The sequence below is a fragment of the Macrotis lagotis genome, chromosome 2, assembly GCF_037893015.1.
Source record: "Macrotis lagotis isolate mMagLag1 chromosome 2, bilby.v1.9.chrom.fasta, whole genome shotgun sequence".
Classification (NCBI taxonomy): domain Eukaryota; kingdom Metazoa; phylum Chordata; class Mammalia; order Peramelemorphia; family Peramelidae; genus Macrotis; species Macrotis lagotis.
The window spans coordinates 195,614,836-195,640,337 of NC_133659.1; the positions used below are offsets into that span (position 1 = coordinate 195,614,836).

Sequence of the window (25,502 nt, forward strand, 5' to 3'; positions counted from 1 at the left end):
CTCAAGCTGGTCATTTTCCTTTTTTTGGACCTCAGCTTTCCTATATGTAAAATGAAAGAGATGGACTAGACTATAGTCTTTAATGCCCTTCCTCTCTTTCACATTTTGTGAAATCTGGTTTAAGGAAAAGGAGGAATCTGATTAAAAAGAGATTAGGGTATTGAAGCTGGAGACATGGTGGTGTTAGTTGCATCTTGGCTTCTTTCAACTGGGTCTCATTTAGATCTCTGCTCCAGCTTCCTTTCTCACTCTCCCCGTTTTCAAGGGACTCTGTCCTACATTTGCTCTATGCCTTCCTCAACAGTGGAAGCAGAGTCCAACCTCAGTCCCAAAGCCCCATGTCCCAAGCAGCTAGTGCTGCCTGCATTGGCACCTAAGAAGCAGTTAAAAATGGATTTATTGTCAAAACAAATTCACAAACAATGAGAATAGCTTTTTTTTGGGGGGGGTCCTTTCATTACCTTTTCCTAGAAGTAGCAGGGAAAGGGAAAAAGAAGGAAAACTCAATTTCCAGGAATGGGAGCCAAATGGATCATCCTCATTCCCAGGTCATCATGTCTTTTTTTTTTTTTTGGAGTGGCCCTTCCCCCCAATTACAGGTTCTTCTGATTCTTTTTATATTTTTGTTTTGTAAAAAAAAAAATAGACTTGTCCCATCCTACTTCTTGGGGGCATTCCTACCCTCTCAGCACCCAATTCTTTGTCTCCTCAGAGTCTGTGCTGAGAAAAATGGAATAAATCCCCGATTACCTGGGTACTAAAACTAAAATGTGATTAAATTTTTTCTTAGAAAATATGCAATAAATTACAAACCCTACTTCTGCCCTTTACTGTTCTTTCTGATCATTTATTCCCTATTTCTGGCCAAAATGTTCTTTCATTCCAAAGATCAAATCTTTGTACCTTGAATCCTCCTCTTCCTATCCCCCCACTCCTACCCACAACACACACACACACACACACACACACACACACACACACACACACACACACACAAACACACATGTTTTAAAACTAAGGCTATTTAGAAGAGGCTCAGTTGATTTTTGTTGGAGTGTGTTCAGGTAAGTGATAAAATCATTCTAAATTCCTGCCCTGATCGCTCCTCCTATCTTCCCCATCCCCAGACACAGGGCAAAGCATTTTTAGCATCAAGTTCATCAGATGGGATGGACAGCCAGGAGATCTCTAGTCGGTGGGAAGGGATGCATAGGATTGGGGAATGAGGATACAGGCAGTCCAAGATTTCCCTTTTACCCAACTCCTATCTGGTCCCAGGTCACAGAGAGATTGGTGGTAGATTGTGAAGACGTTCCACAGTGTACAATTGGAGTCTGGCAATTATAGTGGACAAAGTTCTGGTCTGGTTCTTCCATTAACTAGCTATTAGTACTTCTTTCTGGGCTCAGTTTCCTCCTCTAAAAAATTAGAGAATTCAATGAAATAATATCTAAGGTCCCTTCCAGTTCTAATAGTCCATATTTTTATAATGATATGAATGTGTGAGAGAATGTAGATCTGTGTGTGTGTGTGTATGTGTCTGTGTGATAGTGATATACATGTGTGTATGTGACACAAACTGAAGATCCCAGGACTAAGAGCTGGAAGGAATCTGAGAGGTTATCTAGTCTGATACCCCTTTGTTACAGATGGGGAAACTGAGGGCCAGAAAGGTTCCTATTGCTCTTAATTCCTTGAGGCACAATATAATACAAGTTACAAAACAAACCTATAAATAATAGTTTTTCCTAATGGTTCCTCCTTACCCCCTCCCACACCTTCAACTGCCTACTCTAACAATGGGTAGTGGTCCTAGGCCCAGGGGAATGCCTTGCCAGTTCAGAATTTCCATTTACCATTCAGAGTAGGTGTGGACTTCCCTAACACCGGAGACAATGAAATGTCCATGTTCTGAGAGAATATGGGAGAATGTTGGGGGCAGTCTTGGATCCAGCTTCATCTGCCTGGCTCACATAGGCATAGGTACTTCATCATACACATCTCTGCCTTCTTCTTCATCAAAGGTGACCTCAGCATCATCAGCATCAAGCTGGAGTCAAAGGAGATGAGAGAGGGGAAAAAACTCTCTGAAGAGTAGCAGGAAACTAGGGTCCTTATTCTCTCTACCATACTTTAGCCCCCTTCCCATGGTAACACCCATCCATTCTCAGAAATAATAATATACACATCTATAGTACTTTGCAAATTTTTTTCTCACAACAATTCATTGTGATAGGTAAGTGAAAAAAATATTATCTTCATTTTATAGTGGTAATGGAGGTCCAGAAGGATGACTTATCCATGGCAGCAAAGCTGGTAAATATTGGAAGTGGAATTTGAACCCAGGTCTCAGGATTCTAAAACCAACATTGTTCACTAGACTATACTACCTTAGGAAGGAAGGAAATTCTTTCCTCTTCAACTCTTACCTCCAACTCTCACAAATTTGATCTGACTCTCCTCTCGTTCATTCCTCCCCTTAGCTCACCAGGATCAGCAGAAGAAATCTGAAGACTAACCTTTCATCCTAACCCACAGTCTTACTTACACATTGGAGCTCCAAGTTTCGAAAGATGAGGGGCAGCAGAAATCGGCGCAGGGGCACGGTGAGAATTAGGATAAAGGGCAATGCCAGGGAGGCAGGCGTTGATTTTACCACCCAAAGCACCACCAAGCAGATAATCTGGATGCCAGTGAACAGGTGCATCCGCCAAGTCTTCACCTGGAAGGATTTGGTAAGGCAAGAGAACAGCTTATTCAGGGTCCTGGAGATCCTCTTCCCAAAGACACTCAGTATCTTTCCTCATGCCCTCCTCCCCTTCTCCCGCCCTGCAGATTGTCATCTGTCATCTTTCCCCATTCATACTCGCTTAACGTAGGGCTCATCAGGATGGTATTTGGGAGGCTTCAGCAGGAGTAGAATTCGGTCAAAAAGCTGGATGCCACTTAATGATGTGACTCCCATATAGAGGAAAATACCAAAAAGAACAGCCAGGGGGATCTTTGACAGAATGGGTTCCATGAAGATGGAGATACCTGAAGAGGGATGAAAGAATGGGAGAAAAGATCTATTGACCAGGAGAATTGCACAGTTTTATGGTTCATGGTCTTGATATTATATACCAAACTTTTCTAATGGTTATTCTCTATGCCTAGACTGTCCTCTCAGCCTCCTCCCATTAGCTTCCCCATTATTATTATTATTCAGTCATTTTTCAGTCATGTCCAACCTTTTGTGACCCTATTTGGGGATTTTCTTGGAGTGATTTGCCATTTCCTTAAATGAAGAAACTGAGGCAAGCAGGGTTAAGTGACTTTCCTAGTTTCACATAGCTAGTAAGTGTCTAGGGCTGGATATGAACTCAGAAAGATGAATCTTCTGATTCCAGATCTGGTGCTTACCTTCAAGACAGTTCAGAGGCCATTTTCCCTGGACTATCCCCTATTTCTTCTCTGAGCTTATGTTCCATCTACCCTTTTAACATCTTGAAAATACTGAGATAGGTAGTGTTGTATTCCTCTTTAGAAGGTAAGCTTTTTTTTAATGACTTTTTATTTATTTATCTATTTAAGGCAATGGGATTAAGTGACTTGCCCAAGGCCACACAGCTAGGCAATTATTATGCATCTGAGGCTGCATTTGAACTCAGGTCCTCCTGACTCCAGGGCCTGTACTCTATCCACTATGCCACCTAGCTGCCCCTGGAATGTAAGCTTCTTAAGGATAGTGGCTGTTTTTGTCTATCTTTGCATCCCTGGTGTCTGGCACAATATATGGACTTCATAAATATTTGTCCTTCACTCTCCTCTTCCTTAATCTCCCTCATCCTCAATGCTTTCTCCCTCTTCTGAGTTTATCATAGCCCTTACTATCTGTACTATCCTTTTAGTATCCAATAACATAACACCCCATATAATTAGCTGACTTTTTATGTGGGCCCATTCTATCTTCCTAATCTCCCTGTGGTCAGGAACCCCATCTGATAATTTGCAAGGTTTGAGTCAATGCTGTGTCAAGAGACCAGACAGAAACAAAGAAGTGAGTCAAAAGGCTCAGAAAAGCAGTCTGGTGCAGTGGTTAGCATCCCTTAGAATCATGAAGACTTGGTTTTGAATTTTGCTTCTGACACTCAGAGTACCCTTAGTGTTTTGAAGATGGTGATGAAGTTTAAATAAGATAATATATGTAAAGTGTTTTTTGAACATTAAATGCATTCTATATGAATCAGTTAGGGGTTGAACTAGATAATAACAGCTAATACATTACTAAATATATATTAAATAATTCTTATTTAATGAGATTTAATAAAATATAACAGTTTAATAATGTGATTTAATCTTATTAATAATTATTTGATTTAATAAAATAATAAAGTATTTAGTAATATGTTACTAAATATTTTGCTAAGTATTATTTAATCTTTTTACAGGTGATTTACAGTTGAAGACACTGAGCTCAGAAAGTGGAAATGATTAGTCTGAGTAAGTATCAGAATCAGAGTTGGAAGCTAGGTTTCACGATGCATAGTCAGTAACTCAGTCAGCAAAGAGATATTAAGCGTTTACTAAGTTCTTGGCACTGTACTAAGGGTTTGAGTTACAAAGAAAGGCAAATTCCATAGTTTCAGGCAGGCTACTTAACAGAGCAGGAGCTGTAGGAATTCTTGAATGGGTGGAATGATATTAGAGGTGGGAAGAGGTGCAGGGAACCGGATGGAGAGTAGAGGACAAAGGAATAGTAGGATAAAGGTCGAGATCTTAGGAGGAAGTTGCCCTTGGACTTATTGCTCACCAACAAGCACTGAGACCAGGAGTCCACTGAGTCTTTGCTCCTTTACTTCTTGGACTTGAGCCCGATCGCCAGGAGCACTGGCCTTGCTCATGATGGTGAGGGCATTGGCATGGGTCACACTTCTCACAGTGGTGGCACTGAGCCAGGGCATCCCAAACAGGGCCCCCAAACCACCCATGCCCACGATCAGCAGCAGGTCCAAGTGGAAACCCGAGCCTTTGATCAGCTTCCGCTCTGGCTTACTGACAATGAGCCTGAGAAGGGGATCAGGGAATGAATGAATGAGTGGAGTCTGTGAGCCTCTCCCTATAGCTCTGCTAACCCCTTCTAAACCTGCCTCTTCCCTCTCTCTCATCACTAATTTCTTTATCTTCCTGCACCCTCTCCTTCCTTCTTTCTTGACTCTCTATCTTTGTATCTCTCTGTCTTCCTTTCTGATCCTTCTGGGTCCATCTTTCTCTTCTCTGTGTGTGTCTCTGTCTCCATGTTATCTCTCTCTACTACTTTCTCCTGAATCACATTGCAAGTCTTTCAGACTCTCCTTTTTTTTTTTCTATCCCTAACCAGGCCTCCTCTTCATTTTTTACTCTCTGTCACCCATATTTCTCTCCCTATTTCCTTAGCTTTAACTTTTTAGAAGTGAAGAAAGTAAAGACTTTAGAGCTCACCTCTAATGGTTATAGTCCAATCTAATTACTCTAATTGATTATAGTCCAATACGTTCATTTTAAAAAAAAGTATCTTTTTTTTAAAAAAAGTTTTTGCAAGGCAATGGGTTTAAGTGATTTGCCCAAGATCACACAGCTAGGTAATTATTAAGTGTCTGAGGTCAGATCTGAAGTCAGGTCCTCCTGACTCCAGGACCCGTGCTCTGTCCACTGTGCCACCTAACTGCCCCTGTCTTTTTTCAATTAACAAAAAATTTCTTTCACCCTCTTGTAAAAAACCAAAATCCTAGTTACCAATATGCATAACCAAATGAGACAAAGTCCTTTATTGGCCCTATTAAAAAATATGTCTCATTTTTCCCCTTCAAGCTCTCTCCTCTCTGTGAAGAAATGCCCATGTCTTCATTTTAGAGGAAAATTGAAGCTTCATAGGATTAGAGGCCACTAGATGGCATATTGGAGTTGATAAGTTGTCACTTGAATTCAGCCTCACAGATTCATCACTAGCTGGGTGACTGAGCAAATCACTTAACCTCAGCTTCCTCTTCTGTAAAATGGGCATAATAATAGCCTTACCTCCTTGTTATTGTGAGGCTCACATGAGAGATTATGCATAAAGTGCTTTGAAATTCTTGAAACACTGTAAAGTTGTTAGCTATTTAGTTATTCTCATAGCTCCAAATGTGGAATAGACCTTATACTCTTAGCCCTCTAGTCCATTTTCCCTTCCCTTCATTTTACAGTTGAGGAAATGGAGGAACCTATTAAATGATTGATATAAGAAAAATGATTTGCCAATGTAATAGAATAAGCTAGTGGCAGAAGCTGTAAGTCTAGTACCCAGATTTCTTGATTCTTGGTCCAGGTTTCTTAAGAATCCATCTTTGTTTCTTTTCTTTCCCCTTTACTCTGTCCACATGTCCTCCTTTCTTTAGCTTCCCTGCTAGAGGTCAGTCTAAGACCCTATCTCAGTCCTAAACCCATGTCCCTAGCCTAGTCTCTGCCCCTGACCTCTGCCCCAGGCCCAAGCCCTGCCCCAGCCCTAGGCTCAGCCCCTACACAGGGGCAGGAAACCTCTGGCCCACACTGTTAAAAAGCCTATAAAATCATTTGGTCTGGCATTGTCAAGATAACTGCAGATGAGATTCAAAACTCAATAAATCTAGGAGCTTTGTGGGATTAGGATTTTTTAAAATGATAATTTGTATGTCCTGCTAGTGAAGTTATAAATATCCAAATGACTCTTAGCAGAAAAAAGGTTCCCCACCCTGCCCTAGGTCCAGCCCCTGCTTCTGCCCCTACTCCAGCCTTTAGCCCCTAGCTCCTGTCTACACCCCTGGTCTCAGCCTCTAGGCCTCATTCCTGTTTCTGCCCCAACCCCAACCCCTTTGCTCCTGGCTCTTGTTCTTACGTGGTAATCTGTGTCTCCAAGAAGATGAGGATGAAGACAAGCAGAGCTGGCACAGCAGAAGCAAACTTCATCCAGAGAGGGAAAGTTTTATACAAGCCCAGAGGATGGATGAACCAGTCTCTGGCAGTTGGGTTAGAGATTGTAAAGCCGTCAGGCACTTTGAGTTTCTATGGAAAGAGGGAAAGTGGGAAATCATGATTGCTGAGATTTTCTAACTCAGCTCCTCTACAACTAAAAAGTGTTAGGAATTTGTTATCTTCTGAAGGGGAAGAGAAACCAGACCTTGGGGATCCACAAAGCAGGTGGTAGTCCTTGGGCAAAAATGCTCTAGAACTGCACTATTGGAGATGTTAAGAAGGAGGTTGCAGGAGACACTGAGAAGACAAGAGGGGAAATCTAGCAAAAAGGGTGTATGTTTTTTTTTGGGGGGGGGTCCCTGGATATTCTTGGATTGAGGAAGATTGGTATCCTAAAGAGAGGAATCCTGAAGAGGTGGAAGAGGCAACAGAGATGTAGTTTGTGGGGAGTATCCAATAAAGAATCCTTAAATTCTAGTGCAATGAAGAGATTTTTTAGTGAGGGTCATCTGAAGAAGATAAATTCTTGGGGAGAATTGGGAGAATAGTGGGGTAAAGGGCTTACCTGGGTATAGGTGTCTTTAATGAATATATCCACCAGGACCATAAGGAAGATGGAAATGGGAACACCAAAGTCTCCAATTACTCTGCGTAGCTATGGGGATATATGGATAGACATATTTCAGAACCCTGCCCTTCCAGGCTCAGAGGCCCTAATCTTCCCCATTTTATGTCTTTGTGGAGATTTCTTTGTTCTCTCCTCCTCCTTCTTCTCTCTCTCTCTCTCTCTCTCTCTCTCTCTCTCTCTCTCTCCCTCCCTCCCTCCCTCCCTCCCTCCCTCTATGTATCACTCACAGTATCTCCCCTGATAATTAGCTGTTTTCATAGGTTCCTGCTATTTGTAGGGATTCAGATAGTCCTTAACATCCTCCCACCCCCTTTTCCAACAGAAGCCCCAACTCTCTCTTCCTCCACAAAATATTTTTTTCCTCTCTAAGATTTTCTTCCTGCTTCCCCTATCCTGGTTCTAGAGGCCTAGAAACCCCAACAGTGGTAAGACAGATCTGAAGGGCATGGGATCCCAAAAGGATGGGGGTAAGGGCAGGGAAATCCAGGCAGACCCCATTGGGAGTGATTAGTGGAGAATAAGAAGCAAAAAAATGGAGAAAGTGATGGAAATGGAGGAACAAATCTAGTTAAAAAGAGGGGAGAACAGGAGGGGAGCTTTGGGAAAGGAATGACAGCTGATAGATGGTGAGGAGGCTGAAGGAGGGGCAGACCTTTCCAGGGAAGTAAGAGCTGTTCTTGAACTTGCGAAACGTGATGGCAGAATAAAATGTCCCAAACATGAGCACAAGGGAGAGGAGGGCAGTGTTGGGCAAGGGTTCCTCAGGCTTGGGATCCCAGCTAACATTGTAGACATAGGTTCTCTGCAGTGGATGTTCTTGGAAAATCTAGAGTGAGGAGGGTGAGGGGGAAAAAAGAGAACCTTAGTTCATTATGTCACCCCCCCCATTGCCCAACCCCCCACTTCAGCTTCCATGCCTGCCCTGGGCTGCTTCCAGTTCTTCTCTGCTGAGCTTCTCTCCCCACATCCATCCCTTGCTTCCTTCTTTGGTCACCATGGTAACAGAGTGGGTTTCCTGATTTCACAGCTCAGTTTTAGGAAGGGGGAGGATATGGATGAAGATAGGATTGGGGACATCCTGGACCCCACTTCCCTTCCCCCTCATTGTTAAATTGTTGAGTCTGGAGAGAGGGTGAAAGCCTGTGAAGATGAAAGATGGGGGATGTGACAACAGGAGGGATCAAGAGAAGACTGAGCAACAGAAAGAGCCCACCCCACTCAAAGGGAGTATTCAGACAGCAGCAGAGACACCTTGACATGCAATCCCATTCTCTAGACAGCATGCTGGGGAGTGGAGATAGAGGCAAACAGACACTCCATACGTCACAACCCTAACTGAGAAGAGCAAAGAAAATGGGAGAGAAGGAAAACGCAATAAAGGGAGGTAGAGATCTAAAACCCTTGAAAATACTCTCAAGTCCCCATCCCAACCCCAAGCTTTTGCTGTTATCTACCCAGGAAAAGACTTCTGAGAGTCCCTTGGGCATTAAAGAAATCAAATCTGTCAATACTTAAATTAATTCAGGCTATTCATGGGAAGAATGAATATAATGACCAAAGTATTTTTGCTTCAGCTTCAGTTCTGGGGACTCATTGGAAAAGACCTTGAATTTGGGAAAGATTGAAGGCAAAAGGAAAAGGGGAAGGCAGAAAATGAAATGGAGTGATAGTGTCATGGAAACCATGAACATGAATTGGACAGACTCTGAGAGATAGTGGAGGATAAAAGGGCCTGGTGTACTATGTTCCATGGGATCACAAAGAGTTGGATATGACTGAACAACAAAAAGTGTCAATCAATAAACATTACTTTGTAGCAGCCTTAAGTAAAAAGTAGACATGGGGACATTAAGAAAGACAAAAACTTGACCTCTGCCCTCAGGGAGTTTGCATTCTAATGGGGAGGACTATATCTATGTTCATATAAGATCTATACAATATAAATGGGAGGTGATCTTAGAAGAGATGATGCCAGTGGGAATCTTGCAGAAGGTTGGGTTTGAGCTGGAACATGGATTGGGTATTAATACAAAGATAGACACTTGGTCACCAAGAACAGGAGCAGTCAAACCACACACACACACATATAGAGAACGTGCAGTCTGGCCACAGCTCACCCAAGGGCATGTGGCATCCCACAACTTGCTGCAAGAACAGTTGTGCTAGCAGTCACACACACACACACACACACACACACACACACACACACACACACACAAACGGCTCTGACCTTGATGAGCTTGTAGAAGGTTTCATAGATGAAGATGAGAGAGATGAGGATGGAGAAGATCTCCTGAGTGTAACGAGAGATGTAACGCACCAGGAAGCTCCCCTCAAAGGCTACCACCAGGACCACCAGCAGCACCAGCCAGAAGCCAATCCACACCCGGCCCACGATATATTCAAAGCCGTTGCTCTCACAGAACTGTGGGGGAGAGGCAGAGAGGGGGCAGAAGAGCTGAGAGCCTGTGGTTGAAAGAAGCAGGCTCCATCAGAGAGAGAGGAGGGGTGACACAGAAGGGGGCTGGGGCTGGGTTTTCTTACTGTGAAGGGGTAAGATGAAAAAGTTTTCTTACCCCGAAGAAGGCTTCTTCAAAGACAAGCAGGGGTCCCGAAAAACCAAGCACAAGCAGAGGTTGGGCACCCAGCAGGGCAAAGAGGACGCCCTGTACTGCTGTTGAGATAAGTAATTCTGACACTCCCATCATGTTCTGAGTTTTGTCTCCTGAGGGGCAAAATCAGAAGTCAGAAGTAAGAACTGGGTCAGAGGACAGCAGCCCAAAGAGTCCCAGAGTTGCTGAACCCTGATGGGAGTGTCGTTATTGAGCATCCCTGGATGCAGGAAGCCTGGGGATGGGTGGCACTGACCTAGGAGGCCGCCAAAGGTGATCGCAGGTGAGAGGGCAGCGAAGTAGATGAAGACCACAGCAGCGAGGACCTGAGGGCTAAGGGCATCTGTGATGTCACTCAGGTATTTGGGGTAACGGCGTAGAGCATCCCGAGTCACACCCCCAAAGAAGTAGCCTGTTCGTCGTAAGGGATCATCCTGGCTCATTGGAGCCCCATTCAAGTCTGAAGGGAGAGGGGAGAGAGAACCTCATTCAGAGATACTGCCCTCCTTACCTGACTCCTATTCTCCCTTTTCTGGCATCCTGGAAGGCTGGGGATAAAGGAGAAGATGGGCCCGAGAAAGATTGGAAGTGGTGAAGGTGATGGGATTGGTTGGGGTAAGGCGAGAGGTCCAGGGGCTGAAGAAAGTGGGAAATCGTGGAATAAATTGTCTAGCAAGATGTAGGAGGGGCCTTGGAGAGAAGGAGGAAAGTAAAAAGTGGGGAGGGAGGTTCATGGGATTAAGAAACTCAAAGAAAGTAAGCATCCAGATCAGACCCACTTTATAGAGGGAGATTATATGAATGACTACAGCAGAAAGTGACTTGTCCTAGGTCACACAGAGAATTCATGACAGAGTCAGGATCTCAATCCTGGGTTCTTGAATCCCCAAGTCAATTTTTCAGGTGAGGGATAGAAGGACAGTGGTATTTAGCAGAAAGATTGAAGGGGGAAGTTAGGAGTATGAACAAGATCTCCCAGAGCATACCTAATCCCTTGAAGAAGTCAGGATCAGGCTTAGAGGGGCTAAGCTTGTAGCGTCTTCGAAGCAGTTCTTGCTGCATGGGGACCAGAGTGCGTAAGGCTGACTCTGAGGGTGCATCTGTGGGAGGCAGAACCACACTACAATCCAAGAACCCCTCAAGAGACTGAACTAACTCCTTGCGGTCCTGGGCCAGGTAGGCATCCATTCGGAACACCTGGGGAGGAGGGAAAGAGAAGTGAATGGCATAGCCCCACTGCTACCAAGCAGTTCCAAGTCCTGAGCTGGTAACTCAGAACTCTTTTTGTTAACTTCCATCTTGGCCCCTAGGAGCAGGCTTTCTCCCACATTTTTAGGCTTATATATCTGGAGTGAATAGGACATTAAAGGCCATCTGGTCTAAGCTCATTTTCTATTTAAGGAAGACCTAGAAAATAATGGACATATAAAGAGATGCCATCTGTATCCAGTGGAAAAAATTGATAAGTAGTGATATGTATAGAATAATTTTCTTTTTAGGATTTTGCAAGGCAAATGGGGTTAAGTGGCTTGCCCAGGCCACACAGTTAGGTAATTATTAAGTGTCTGAGACTGGATTTGAACTCCTGACTCCAGGGCTGGTGCTTTATCCACTGCCCCACCTAGTCACCCCATGTACAGCATAATTTTACATACATATGCATATTCGTGTCTTATGGTAAACATCTCTAGGCAGGGGGTGGGGGACAAGGGAAGAAAAAAAGGAAATTTACATGATCACTCTTGTATTTTTGGAGGGAATAACAAGTTGTACATGGCAGATCTGCAGTTTCATGTACAATCATCTTTTTTTTATTGTACTATGGGAATGCTGTTTTGTTTCCTAAATTGAAATTAAAATAAATTAAAAAACAAAAAAGATGAGGAAGAGCCAGAGAGGCTATGATTTGCCCAGGTTCGCACAGCAGATAAATAATGGAACTGGGATTTCATTTCAGATCCATTGACACCATGGCGAGGGGGCTTTCCATTCCCCTTCATGTCTTGCCCTTCCTACCCCTTCAATGGCCTCTTTTCAGGACCAAGGAGAATAGTGAATGGAACAAAAAAAGGTTGAAACCTACTGAGGATTAAATCAGGATGTGGGGTTCAAAGCAACTGAACCAAGCTGATCTAACTTAACCCAGACTAAAGTAGGCTAGATCAGGCCAAACCACATTAATCTGGACTGAACCAAGTCAATCTGAGTCAAACCAAGCTATCTGCTTCCCATTGTCTGGAATGTATACATTTTTCAAACAGAACCCTAGCTCCCCTCAAAAATCATCTCCAAAACCACCTGCTACATAAGATCTTTTCTTGATTCCTCCTTTCTCCATTTTCTTTACATGTACCTCTATGGGACATGATGCCTCCCTCACAGAATAAAAACTTCTTGGACATGGACCATTTCATCTTTGTCTCTCTATTTCTTGTGCTTTGTACAATGTCTAGCATAGAAGGAGTGTGTGTATGTCTATGTGTGTATGCACATGCATATTTATATACACATGCATACATAAATGTAGAGCTATAGTTATATGTGGAGTATATAGAGTTAAACTATATTTACATATTATTTATAGATACAGTTTTATATATATATAGTTATATCTGTGCTATATATATTTATATATGTATGTATGTATACTTAGAACAGCTAGGTTGTGCAATGGATAGAGTGCCAGACCTTAAGGAAGAATCATTTGAATTTAAATATGGCCTCAAAAGCTTAGTGTGTGACCCTAAATAAGTCACCTAACCTGTTTGCCTTGGTTTCTTTATCTGTTAAAAAAAGGAACTAGAGGAGGAAATAGTAAGTCATTCCTGTATATTTGCCAAGAAACCCCCAAATGGAGTCATGAACAGTCAGATACAACTGAAATGATTTATGTGTGTATACATATATATGTATTATATATACTTATTGATTGCTTGCTTGGTTGGTTGGTTTATTGAACCAGGCCAAAGCAGAATAAACCAGACCAGGCCAAATGAAACCAAATTAGGATGAAATAGATTAAATTGGATTGAATGGGTCAATTTTGATTAAATGAGATCTAACTGGGAAAGATGGGATTAAATAAACCCAGTCAGACTAATGATTATACCTGATCCTTGGTTTTAATGTTCCCATCAAACTCTCCTCCTACCCCTCATTGTGTTCTCCAGGAACACATACCTACCCTCTCAGACATTAAGGTGGCAGCAGCCCGGCCAAGTTGAGTGTAGTCCACATGGGGGTTCTCAGGCCCTAAGAGCACCAAGAGGAATCGGACAGACAATGGGAGTTCTACTGCTTCCAGCTGGGCTGCTTCTTTAAGCCTCACAAAACCCAGGATGGGATGCTCCAAGAAGGAGGCACGACCTGAAGGATGAAAGGAGAGGAGGAGTTAGGAAGCCAGATGGGGCAGTAGTTAGTCTGAACTGTGGGAAGGAAGGTACACAGAAGAAACACCGGAGAAAGGGTTTAGGGACAGAGGAGGGCTTGTGAGAAGGAAAGTAAAAGTCAATGGGGAGGAGGTAGGAAGAAGACATATAAGTAGCTGGCAGAGAGAGGAAGGCTGGATATGGGACCTGGAGGTGGGGTGACAGGATAAGGAAAGGAATCTGGTGTGGGGGAGGCACAAGCTACTTACCTACTAATACCAATGTGGCCTCTGAATCAGGAGGGATCTTCTCCAGGATGTTAGATGGCTCCTGGTGACCTGAGGAACCCTCTCCCTGCCAAGAGGAAAGAGATAATGATTAGGGGCTCTGATTATATTCATTGTCTTATCCATTTAAAACCTTCTCACTACCTCACCCTCCTCAAATTGTTGTGTCACTTGGATACCCTGGACCTAAGACATATGAACTTGTAATCTTCCTCCTTGGTTCTCCAACTCTCTCTGTCTTTCCTCCTGGCCTTACCTGCTCACAGTAGATCTGGGTCTCCAGAGAGGGATGTTGGACTAGCAGAGGCTCAGAAGGCTCTCCAGAGCGGTTTAGCACAGCTGGCTTCACACCTCCCAGAGCCTCCAATTCTCCCTCATGCCTAAGAAGACAAAGTGGGTGAGGAGCTAAAAGGGGACCAAGGGACAGTCCCATTCCCTGGGGTTTCCAGAATGAATGAATGAATCAATGAATGAATAAATGATAAAGCATTTATTATAGACTCCACTCCAGGCATTGTGTTAAGAGGATTTGCAGGGGCAACCCTGGCATAGGATATCCTGGTGATCAAATCAGAGCAGTGCATTTGATACAGTAGAAAAAAAATTAGAAGAATCAGAAAATCTGGTTTCAGATTCTGGCTCTTTTATTTATAACTTACTCAGGCAAGTCCATTTCTCTGGGTCTTAGTTTTTTCCTCTATAAAATGAGGGTAGATATGTGTGGGTGATTATATGACCTCTGAGGCCATATAATCTGTAGCTCTGAAGCCTATGATTTGAAGAGGGGGCACAGATTATTTTACCATTAAGTTTGAGATTCAGGGAGATAGTAATCGATCTGAAATGATGGAGACAGTACTGCCTGGAGGCAGAGGAATGGATGAAAAACTTTTTGAGGTCCCAGCTAACTCTAGAGAAAATTTTGAATAGTACTGCCTGCACCCTCTAAAATTGCTGTTCTAGGGCTAGCTATGTAGTATAGAGGGTAGAACACTGGCCTTGGAGTCAGGAGGACCTGAAATCAAATCTGAATCAGACACAATAGGTGCATCAGTTAAATCAACTTAATTTCAATTTCCTCCTAACAAGCAAACAAACAAAAAATAAAATAAAATTTCCATGCTAGAAGTGGGAGGAAGTACTCTCTGGGTTGAGGCTTCTATTCAGTGACTGGGTAAGCAAGAGAGGAACTAGGGTTGAGAAAAATATCCTTTGAGGGTATTATCAGGGCATTCCTATTTTTTCAACCTGGGGCAGAGCTCTGGTGGAGCCACCCTAATTACAGCTCAGGTTCAAGAGCCAGGAAATGCATGTGTAAATAAGTATGTGATAGGGAGAGGTAAGATTACCTGTGTTTGAGTAGCAAGGCCCTGAGCAGCTCATCTCGGTCCTGGGGTCGGACTTGACCTTCATAAATGAATTGGTCTAGAAGTTGGTTAACAATCCCAGGCATAGTGATCTCAGACAGGTCCAGCATCACAGTGCCTAGAGAACAGTGTGGCAGGATCAGTGTGTGGGGAAGGGCAGGGTCAGGCGTCAAACTCTCCATGGTCTCTCCTTCCTCTGCTTAGGGGTTAAGAAAATATCTGCCCTGATTTCACTAATGGGTATCATATTGGTATCATATTACCCTTTTAAATAGATTAGAGAGAGGAAGAGAATTTGGAACTCAAAACAGCAAAAGAATGCTAAAAAAAAACAAAAATAAATAAATAAAATCTATCCTGCGTTCATCTCCTCATCAACATCCCTCCATGGAGATCACAAAGCACCACCTTGATAGTCAAAAGGACAATCAATATTCCTAGGACAACTGATTACAATGGGATTTACAAGGTGAGCACAAGTGAAATCAGAACCCAGCACTGTTTCTCACCCCTTTTAAAAATTTTCTGTAGTTCTAGGAGACTCCAGAAGGTTAAGCAAGAAAGGTGGGGGCGACCCCATCCTCCTGCCTCAGCCCTGTTCTCTTCCAGTCGAACCCAACGGGCAGCCTCCATCCACTGAAGCTCCTGGTTCTTCCCATCCATCACCAGTTCTTGCAGCTCCACATAAACCTAATAGGGACCGGGGGTAGTAGGTAGGTTAAGGAGAGCAAAAATGGGGTTATGGCAGGTTTGGGGCTCATGGTAGGGAATAAATGAAAATTGGAGGTAACCTGGGTCCTAGAGCTAGGGAGGGCAGGCATGAAGGGCGGTGGGCATTAAAAATAAATAAGAAACACAAGTAAAGGAGAAGGCTAGAAATGGGGAGGGGTGAAGAGGAAAGAATGAAATAGGAGAAATATCAGGAGAGGGAGCCTAGACCCTTGGTTCTGTTCATCTCTCTATTCTCAAGATCACCCAATCAAGCAGTAAGTCTGGCCCTTTCTCTTATCACTGAAGGTACTCAAAGATCCTTGTGGCAAAAAGGTTTTTACCATATCTTCTTCCTAGCCTAAGCCAGAGGAGCATTGAGGTTTTATCAAGAATAAAATTGGGTGACAAAATTGCATTTAAATTTTTAAAAAGAATAATATTGACAAGGGAGCCTGGAGGAGGATAAGAGAAAGAACTAAGAATAGGTGAAAGAGAACCTAGACTGGGAAAATTAGGCCTGGAATAAAAGATTGGAAGTAAGAGGTCGGGGCCTCATTCCCTGCTGCCAAGTCCAAGTCTGCCAGTAGAATGTCATCCATGCATCAAACTGTGAGGGACCCAACAAGAGTGAAAATGTATGTATGCAGTCCTGTGTATCTGACTCTCTGTGTGTGTGTGTGTGTGTGTGTGTGTGTGTGTGTGTTTCACACACATGTGGTTCAGAACACAATAGTTCTATATCTCCCTTCCCTTCCTTGAGCTATCTTTCCCTGGGTACCCCCAAACTGAGTGTTGGGGGAGCCCAACAGAGCTGGGGTCCAAAGGGAAGAAACAGCTTTCTCAACTGAGAAAGGGAGAAGGTAAAATCTGGTAACAAGTGGGTGATTTGGGACAAAATTCTCCTAGTTGGCCCACTCCTGTTCTGGCCCCAGGGAAGTGCAGTTTGATTCTGACCAGGGAGAGGAAGGAAGCCCTTCAATCCTAATCAGAGGCAGTATGGAAGCTTCCTATGTCTGAAGGTGCTCTGGGCTTGCTGGTCTAGGAGACCAGAGCCTATTCTCCATTCTCTGGGGTTCCCTCTCTTCCTCTGTCAACCCCTTGAGAGAAGGAGAGGAGATAATGAATGTGTTTGTTTCCTCTCACTGCTCTGTCTCTGCCCCTCCCTCTCTTCTCTTCTCCTCTCCTTTCTCTCTTCTCTCTTTTGTCCTTTCCTCTCTTTTATCTCCTCTCCTTTCCTCCCCCTTTTTTCTTCCCCTTGTCTCTGAAGGGCCTTCTCTTCTTGGGGATTTCTCATCTTCACCCTCCATTCCCATGTTCCCTCTCATAATTTTCCTTTTCTGCTTTTCTGAGATAGGAGAGGAAACCAGGTTTTCTTGTCCCCTCCTTTATCACCTCTCATCTCCATTCCCATAATGGGGAAGAGGATGTGTGGAGTTCTTCAGAAGGGGCTCAGAAAACCCTCAGTCTTGGATTGCTCACCTCGTGGGGGCCTGGAGCTGATGGGATCTGGTAGTCTGTGACTGTTTGTTCCTGGACGTGATCTAAAGACAACAAGGGTAAGTGGATTTTGCTTACCAAGTCTTGCAGATGGTCCCAGTCTTCTAACACTTAGAGGATGCCCTCTGGATCCTTCACTCTGTTGCTCTCCCCAGCAACTGAAGACTTCAGAAAAGGCCTTCCCCATTATCCCACCACCATGCCCACCTGATAAATTTTGTCCAGGAGCCCAGGACTGTCATTCTACCCTCTTATTCTAATATTTAAGTCCTCATATGTTGCCAAACAGATATTTATGAGTACATCCATTGGGGATACCTGGTTCTCAGACCAGAGTATCTGAATTCTGCTTTTTGACTGAAGAGGCAAGTAATTAAGGTGCTTAGAGATCACTGAATATTCACTATCAGAGTGACTTCTGCTGTAGGCCCACACCACCCCTTTCTTGGGATTTGACCAGATGCTAAGTCTTCCTTACACATATACTTCCATTCTTTTTATCCCTATTTTCATCCTACCTCTCACCCAGCATCTACCTCTTACCACTTTCTGCACCAAGCTGTGGGAACCACTGGACCAGTTGCTTTTATCTAATTCCATTTGCCCCTCCCTCCCAAGGACCCCATTTACTTACTGGGGGCCCCTTGTCTTTACTAAAAATTGCTGGCACTTGAGTTATATTGACAGTAAACAGGAACCTGCCTTGCCCTCCCCAGTTGGAACCTTGGCTAAGCAGAGGGTGTGGTTGAGGATGCTGGCTCTCTATGTCCTTGACAGTTTTCCCCTTTCCCTCCATCCCATTAAGGGTTGGTGGGGTGGCAAGAGTATGGGGCAAATTATTCCTTCTAATGAACATAAGGGGGAACTACCCTAACCTTCTCTCCTTTCCAGTCTCCCACCCTGATGACACCCCTAAGAGGCAGATGTTAGAATTTCTGGACTCCCAATTTCTTCAGGCTTCAGTACCCAGGCTGGAAGTCTTCACTGGACAGGAAAAGATGGAAGGCAACCTCATATACATGTTCCTTAACCCCCCTCCCCGCCGTGAGGCTATCATACCTGCTCACCTTCTGTAAGAAAGAGGGTATTGCATACCTGGGGCTGCCCTCTCACACACCTAAAAGCCCACGGGTGACTGACCCTCTCTCCAATATTCCCCTGACTTCCTTCCCCCATACCTGTGGTCATTGCAAACAAAGTTCTGTTTATCCTTCAATCAATCTCAATCGGGAGTGGAGTGTGTGTGAGTGTGTGTGTGTGTGTGTGTGAGAACCTGAAGGTTAGGGGAAGGAGGATAGGGGAGGAGGTGGGATAAGAAGCATATTCCTCTTATGTTGTGTTACCACAGTATTGAGTTGCAATGAGCAGAAGGAGCAGAGAGTGAGTAGCAATAGGAATTGGAGGGGGGGTCAGGAATTCAAGCACAGAGGTGACTCACCTGGTTGTTCCTCCATAATCTCCTGGGGAGGTGGGGCTCCAGGGTCATCATAGCCCTCCATCTCTAGCCTTTCCTCCATCTCTATTTCATAGTCCAACTGCCAGTAGGAGTTTGGGGGAATGTGGTGAATATCACTTTCTTTGTGGTGCCTCCCCCAAACCCCCACCATAGAAATCTAGGGTCCAGTCAAAAGTTTTCTGAACCTGGTAGGGGCATAAGATCTGGGGGGGATGAATGGATGGGTAGAAGGGACTTACCTGTGGTTCTTCCATGGTGTGCTTCTAGGTGTTCAAGTCTTTAGTGTCACTTTGGCCTCAGCATACCCCTTCCAAGGGTACCTATTTTAAAGGAAATAGTTTCAAGGTTGAGAGGATCATGAAAGGGACCCTAGAGATGTTTCTATTTTTCTCCCCTTACCCTTGATCAAAAAAGTGATTGCATAATGCAAGGGAATCTTGGGGTCAAAGGTAGTATGTCCCAAGCTTTCAAAGAGACCTATTTCCCATGTCCCTAAGGATGGGGGAGGATGTTGTGGTACTAGGGTCCTTGGTAGTAACCACACAAGCCCTAAGACTACAGGACTTGATGCCATTATTTCAGGGTCCATATCACCATGGACATAAACCCATATAGCATCAGAGATGGAAAGGATTTTAGATTATCTAAACTCTTAAACTCCTAATTTCACAGAGGAGAAAACTGAGGTCCAAGTGGTATCCAAATTCATAGCACTTTATTGCTCAAGCCAGAACTACAAAATGAGTCCAGAGCTTGACTCTGCCAAGTTACAGACCTTAGTTTCCTTATTCTTGGGAAACTGGGAAGGAGCACTGATGTGAAAAGAAACCTTTCTATTTGTATGACTAAGAATGGATAAGAGAATCCTAGAAGCTGGTGAATAGATATCAACTTGGGGAAATACTAGGCATGAGGAGAATAGCAAAATACTGGGGTCAGCAGAACTAGCTTTTGTCTGGCTACCCCTAAAGATAAGATCAAAGGAAACATATTGAAATTAGTGAAGCATTATAGATTACAGTTAGGCTATTTCATATCAGATTCACAGATATATATTTAGTGTAAATTAAGAGATAGGCATGAGTTCTGGGTATAATGGAAAAGCTAAAGCAGATATATGGTTCCTGCCCACAAAGAACTCTTTAGAAAGATAGGACATAAACTAACAATAAAATGTTTAAGAATTTTCAAAACAATAATATAAGAAGTTCAGTATGGGATCAAGTACCAAGTGGACAACAGAGAGAGAAAACTGTATCTCTCTGGTCTGGGAAAAAAAATTGAGTAAATCTGGGGAAAGATATTCCTTATGGAAGTACAAACTTAGGGAGCAAAAGTGTGGAAATGGGAAAACATCAAACTAGGCTCAAGACCATGTCAGTAGAGGGAAAATAATGAATAAATGAAGAATTCAGGAGAAGCTTATTTTCTGAATTGAGAAGAAGAAATGGTAGGGTTGATAATACACAACTTTATGTAAATATATATGTATATATATATTAGGTTTTTTTGCAAGGCAAATGGGGTTAAGTGGCTTGCCCAAGGTCACACAGCTAGGTAATTAGTAAGTGTCTGAGACGAGATTTGAACCCAGGTCCTCCTGACTCCAGGGCTGGTGCTTTATCCACTGCACCACCTAGCCGCCCCATGAGTTGATAATACAGTCTCCCCTTTGTGTGCTCTCCCAATTTGTGCTGAGGAAACTAGAAGACAGGATGATTATAGGAAGATCCTAAATCTGAGAAACAGCTGATTTAGGACTATATTTTGTAAATCCCCTTGGGGCTTCTCTCATTAGGGTATCCTCTGCAGGGAAATTGGTGTAATGTCCTGTATAATTCATATGTCCTCAGTATGGACTTTCCCAAATAACTTAAGGTATCACAAAACAAACTTCTTTCTTTCTCTTTTCTTCCCTATCTCTTTTTCTTTTAATTCTTTTACTTTTTCTATCACCTCCCTTTCCACCATTCTCCAACTTCTTTTCCTTCTCCCTTCTTTTTTTTTTTACATTCTCTATTAGTTTACTACCTCTGGGTAGATCACTAGTCACCTAGAGGGCTGGACATCTGGATTGTTGTGTAACTCCATCCTAAGGGTGCTATGTGACCTTTAGTAAGTCACTTTGTATTTTTCTACACTATTTTTCAAATCTGTAATACAGGGACAATTGCCACCTTGTCTTACTGATCTCCTAAGGATGGTGGAAGGATGATAACAGTAATTACACTTATCTGCAACTGGGACATGTGTGGCATGGGAGAGTTGATAGCAGCCTGACTACTTTGACGTCAGGAAAATCCAGGTTCAAGTCTTGTTTCACATATATAAGCTCTATGATTATGGGCTTCTCATTGAAATTTTTGATGCCTCTATATAATAAATTACAGACAATTACCCATAAATACTGAGTTGATGAGAATTGGTGACATATCACTAGAATGAGTTTCTACCCCAGGAGTTCCATTACCCAGATGAAATTATAGGAACTGACCAAAAAAAAATTACTTCTTGGTTAACAAAGTATTTTCTCCACAACTCCCTTGTGAAGGAGGAAACTGAGGCCTAAGGAGATGAAATGATTTCATAAGGTCATGCTGCCTTTAAATAGGAATCAAACCCATGTTTTCTGACACCAAGCCCTATGCTCTTTCCACTGGCTGTTTTTTTGTTTAGAGGTAGCACAATAGAGAAAGCACTGAATTTTGGAGTCAGGAAGACATGGTTTGAATCTTAATCCTCAGACACTTACTATCCCCTCTAAGCAAGCCTGTTTCCTTCTGTGTAAAATGGGGATAGCACCTACTTCATAGGCATAAGATCAAATGAGCTATTATATATAACTCTGAAATCCTTAAAGTGCTAACTATATAAAAGTTAGCAATTATTTTTGGAGAGTGGAAGAATGAGCTATAACCAATCTCCTCTATCCAGATGTTGGGCACAGAGTTGATGATGACCTGAACAGTGATGATCTTGAAGGACTGACCTTGCATCTGGGTATATCTTTTTTATTCTGATAATTTTCCCCTGTCATGGTCTTGGACCCCCAAGAAACTTCCCAAAGTGGCACCATTCCTCCATAAATGTCCACCTATTACTTCCACCTTCTCCCCCCCCCCCACATGTTTAGGGTCCCACCAGATAAATCAGAGGGATGTGATGAGTGGAAAGATTTCTGGAAGTGGGATAAGAAGACTTGAATTTTAATTCTGGGTGTGCTTGCAGCTGAATCTTTTCATTCTTATGGTCTTATTTTCCTCCTTTCTAACACAAGGAGCTTGGTTAGATGAAATGATGACTAAGATTCTTTCTAGCTCCTCTATTCTATGAGTCTGTGAGAAGCTGAGGAAGAAGAGAGGAGAAGGGGAACTCCTCCCCAGATCTGGTCTTGGGCTCAGCTGAGCAGCCCTCCATCCTCCTGAAGATAGCTTCTCCTTTCCATCTCCCCTCTATGCCACAGGCCATGGGGCCCCAGCTATTGTTCTTATGGAGATAAGCTACCTCCCAGCTCCTATCATTGCCCTATTCCTGTTAATACCCCTACCCCACCTCCCTTCACCTAGATAGTCAGAGCCACAGGGGCAAACCAGATAAGAGGATGAGCCTGAGGATTTTGGAGAAGGAAGGCTTTTGACATTTATCCGGCTACCTCTCTGGCCAAGGGTGGGAAGTGGTCTAGCAGATGTCCACAATGAAGAGGGGAGATGGATAATAAGGGATCCTCTTTCCTAGGGAAGGCATTGTGGCACAATGGAAAAAGTACTACATTTAGAGTCACAAACTCTGGGTTCAAATCTAATGCTACCTTTGTGACCTTTAGTAAATTGCTTAACCTATCTGGTCTGTTTCTTCATCCATAAAGTAGAATGTAGGGAGATAAATTAGATAACCTATAATACATCTTCCATCTCCACAGGAGTTCTTAATCTTTTTTGTATGTTCTTGACTCATTTGGAAAGCTGATGAAACCTATGATCTCTTTTCAAAAGAATATTTTTTCAATCATATATAATAAAATACATAAGATTGCAAAGAAAACCATTTATATTAAAATACAATTATAAAAAGACAAAAACCCCAAAATACAATTATCAAAATATTTTTCAAATCAAAATGAATGGATCCTAATTTAAGACCCCCCCCAGTAGAGTAGATAGGGTAATGAAAATTTAGATCCTGTCTTGGATACTGTGTAACCCTGGGCAAGTTATTTACCTCCCAAAGGCCTAAATATCTTTCTTTGTAAAATAAGAATAGTTTTTAAGGTTCCTTCCAATTTCAAACTTCTGATCTTATGATGTTGTGGTGATTTTTTCCAGAGAAATCTACTTTGAACACTGAGAGATGCTCCAACATCTCAACCCCAGACTTGGTCCTGCTGAAAACCTCATCTCATTTCACTGACCCATTCCCATTATAGTTTTTTTTTTTTTTAGGTTTTTGCAAGGCAAATGGAGTTAAGTGGCTTGCCCAAGGCTACACAGCTAGGTAATTATTAAGTGCTTGAGACTGGATTTGAGCCCAGGTACTCCTGACTCCCGGGCTGGTGCTTTATCCACTGTGCACCTAGCCACCCCCACTGCACCACCTAGCCGCCCCAATTCCCATTATAGTTATCTGAACAAAATGACTTGAGATCATACTTGGGGGCTGCTAAGAGGAACCATTCCCTTCATAACTCCTTTCCCCTGGGGGATGTGAGGGACTCCAGGTTCCCTCCCTAGATGAGTATAAGGATGGAGACAGTACCAGTCAATGACTTTTTCAAGAATAGTGCTAACCACTCCCCCCACCCACCCAGAAGCAGTTGCATGTGAGAAGACATTTAGAGCTGACTAGAGGTGATCTGTGATTTCCAAAGTCTATTGAAGAGACTGGTGTTCTCTTGAGAGAGAAATACTAGAGGAGAGAGGGTGTGCGGACACAACTGCCACCTTTGCAGAATTATTATTGGAGACAGAGAGACTATTGAATGAGGTCAGAAGTAGGGTTGCCCTGTCCTAGGGTGAGGGGAGATAGCAAATTTGGAGTGTTCTCATAGCACCCTCTTCTTATATATTGACCCCACAATTTCAATGCTGTATATGCATCTTCTAATTGTCCTTTTGGCTAGTACCACCATTTCAAATTTATGCAAATATTCAGGCAAAGAGTTAACATTGCCATCGATGGCTTAATTTCTCCCCCATGTCTCTCTGGAGGGCCATTCTTTTGCTTGTTAGAAATCAAGCCAGACATTCCAAGACATAGATTCTGACTTGGAGCCATCAGGAACCCTTTGGGACCCATGATGACATGGTACCCCTATCCCATTGCCTTTCCCACCTCCTTCCCCACTTTACTTACCTGCTATTTTTGCTGGCTAGATTCCCTTGGTGAGATCTTGGGGTGCCAGGTGTCCGTTCAGACTAGCTGAATTTCACACCCTCTCTGACAGTACCTGGCCTTCTGTCCCTCCCCCTGGGGCAGCTCACAAACCCCTGACTCATGCCCCCGCCTTCTAATCTTCCCACCCCATGGATCTTGGGTGCCCCTTTTCTCCACCCCCCTACTCCGCCCCACTTCAGCCCAATGCCCAGTAAACAAAGTTATCATGGACACACATCTGGACTGCTGTCTACCCCACCCTTGGTTCCTCCAGCCCCTATGACTGATCACTCCTTCCTCCATCCTGGGTTCCCTATGACATTCTGTTTCCTGGATCTCCCTCTTAAGGTGGTGCTTTGGTTCTAAAACCACAGACTCCCTCCATCAGTCTAATGGGCCTTTCTACAAACCCTATGTGAATCTCCATATCGCCTTGATCATCTCACCTTCCCTCTTCTAGGTTATATCCTGTGTGTTATGCCCTTGTCACTATTAATTCATTTGTTATCCTTCCCTCTTCCATAGACTTTTCCTTTAGCTCTTTTTGCAATAATTCTGACCCTTCTCATGAGGTTCTTGCCTCTGGATGTTGGAGATCCAAGAGCCTGGGAAGCAATTCTACTTTTTCTTAATCCCTTTTGCTCCTTTTAAAGGTTCTTAGTCTTCAAACCCTGGGAGCTCAGTTGGTCTCTGAGTGCACCTAGGGCATGGTTGGCATTAAGTCAACTCGAGAAACAATAAAAAACAGTAACCACATCCCAATACCAACTGGCTGACAATGCCAGCTATGTCTGTGTGGGACAGGCCTCCACTGTCAGATATATTGTCACTGTCTCCCCATCCCAGTCTCCCGGGGCAAACAGGCAGGCTGGCATTCCTGGTGTTCCCACTTTATCCAAAGGCCAATGCAGCCCTCCCCCCAACAACTTTAACATAACATCTGCATAATCATTTGAATATAACTATATATGTTATACATTTCTTTATCCTCTGCTTGGTGTCTAAAGTTCACTTCTGTCCTTTGGGAAGGACATGGCTATGATAGGGAATCTCCGTCTTCCCTAGTTTCACCTAGTGTTTACCTCCACCCCCACAGTCTCCCAGAGAAGTACTGGCAGATCCAGAGAAAGAAACACAGAGGGAGGCAGAGAGTTAGAGTTGGAGACAGAGGAGTTAGTTTTGTCTCTGATTTTATTCACAAAAAGGAACATGGACAAAGAAATGCAAAATCCAGAGAGAAGTTCTGAAGTGAACACTC

At 43.3% G+C, this 25,502-nt stretch overlaps 1 protein-coding gene across 1 annotated transcript; it reads right to left on the reverse strand.

Annotated features, from left to right (window-relative positions):
* Positions 1–379: 379 nt before the first annotated feature.
* SLC4A1 (solute carrier family 4 member 1 (Diego blood group)) lies at positions 380–24,377 on the reverse strand. The gene is made up of 20 exons (XM_074224290.1): positions 24,224–24,377; positions 19,114–19,194; positions 18,857–18,953; positions 17,401–17,462; positions 15,720–15,900; positions 15,193–15,328; positions 14,100–14,223; positions 13,826–13,910; positions 13,373–13,554; positions 11,175–11,385; positions 10,445–10,648; positions 10,153–10,301; positions 9,807–10,001; positions 8,229–8,402; positions 7,514–7,603; positions 6,872–7,038; positions 4,793–5,046; positions 2,867–3,036; positions 2,549–2,722; positions 380–2,050 (listed from the first exon to the last, which is right to left on the reverse strand). The coding sequence occupies exons 2-20, from the start codon at positions 19,126–19,128 to the stop codon at positions 1,970–1,972; spliced, it is 2,751 nt and encodes a 916-aa protein (XP_074080391.1). The 5' UTR covers positions 19,129–19,194; positions 24,224–24,377; the 3' UTR covers positions 380–1,969.
* Positions 24,378–25,502: the final 1,125 nt, after the last annotated feature.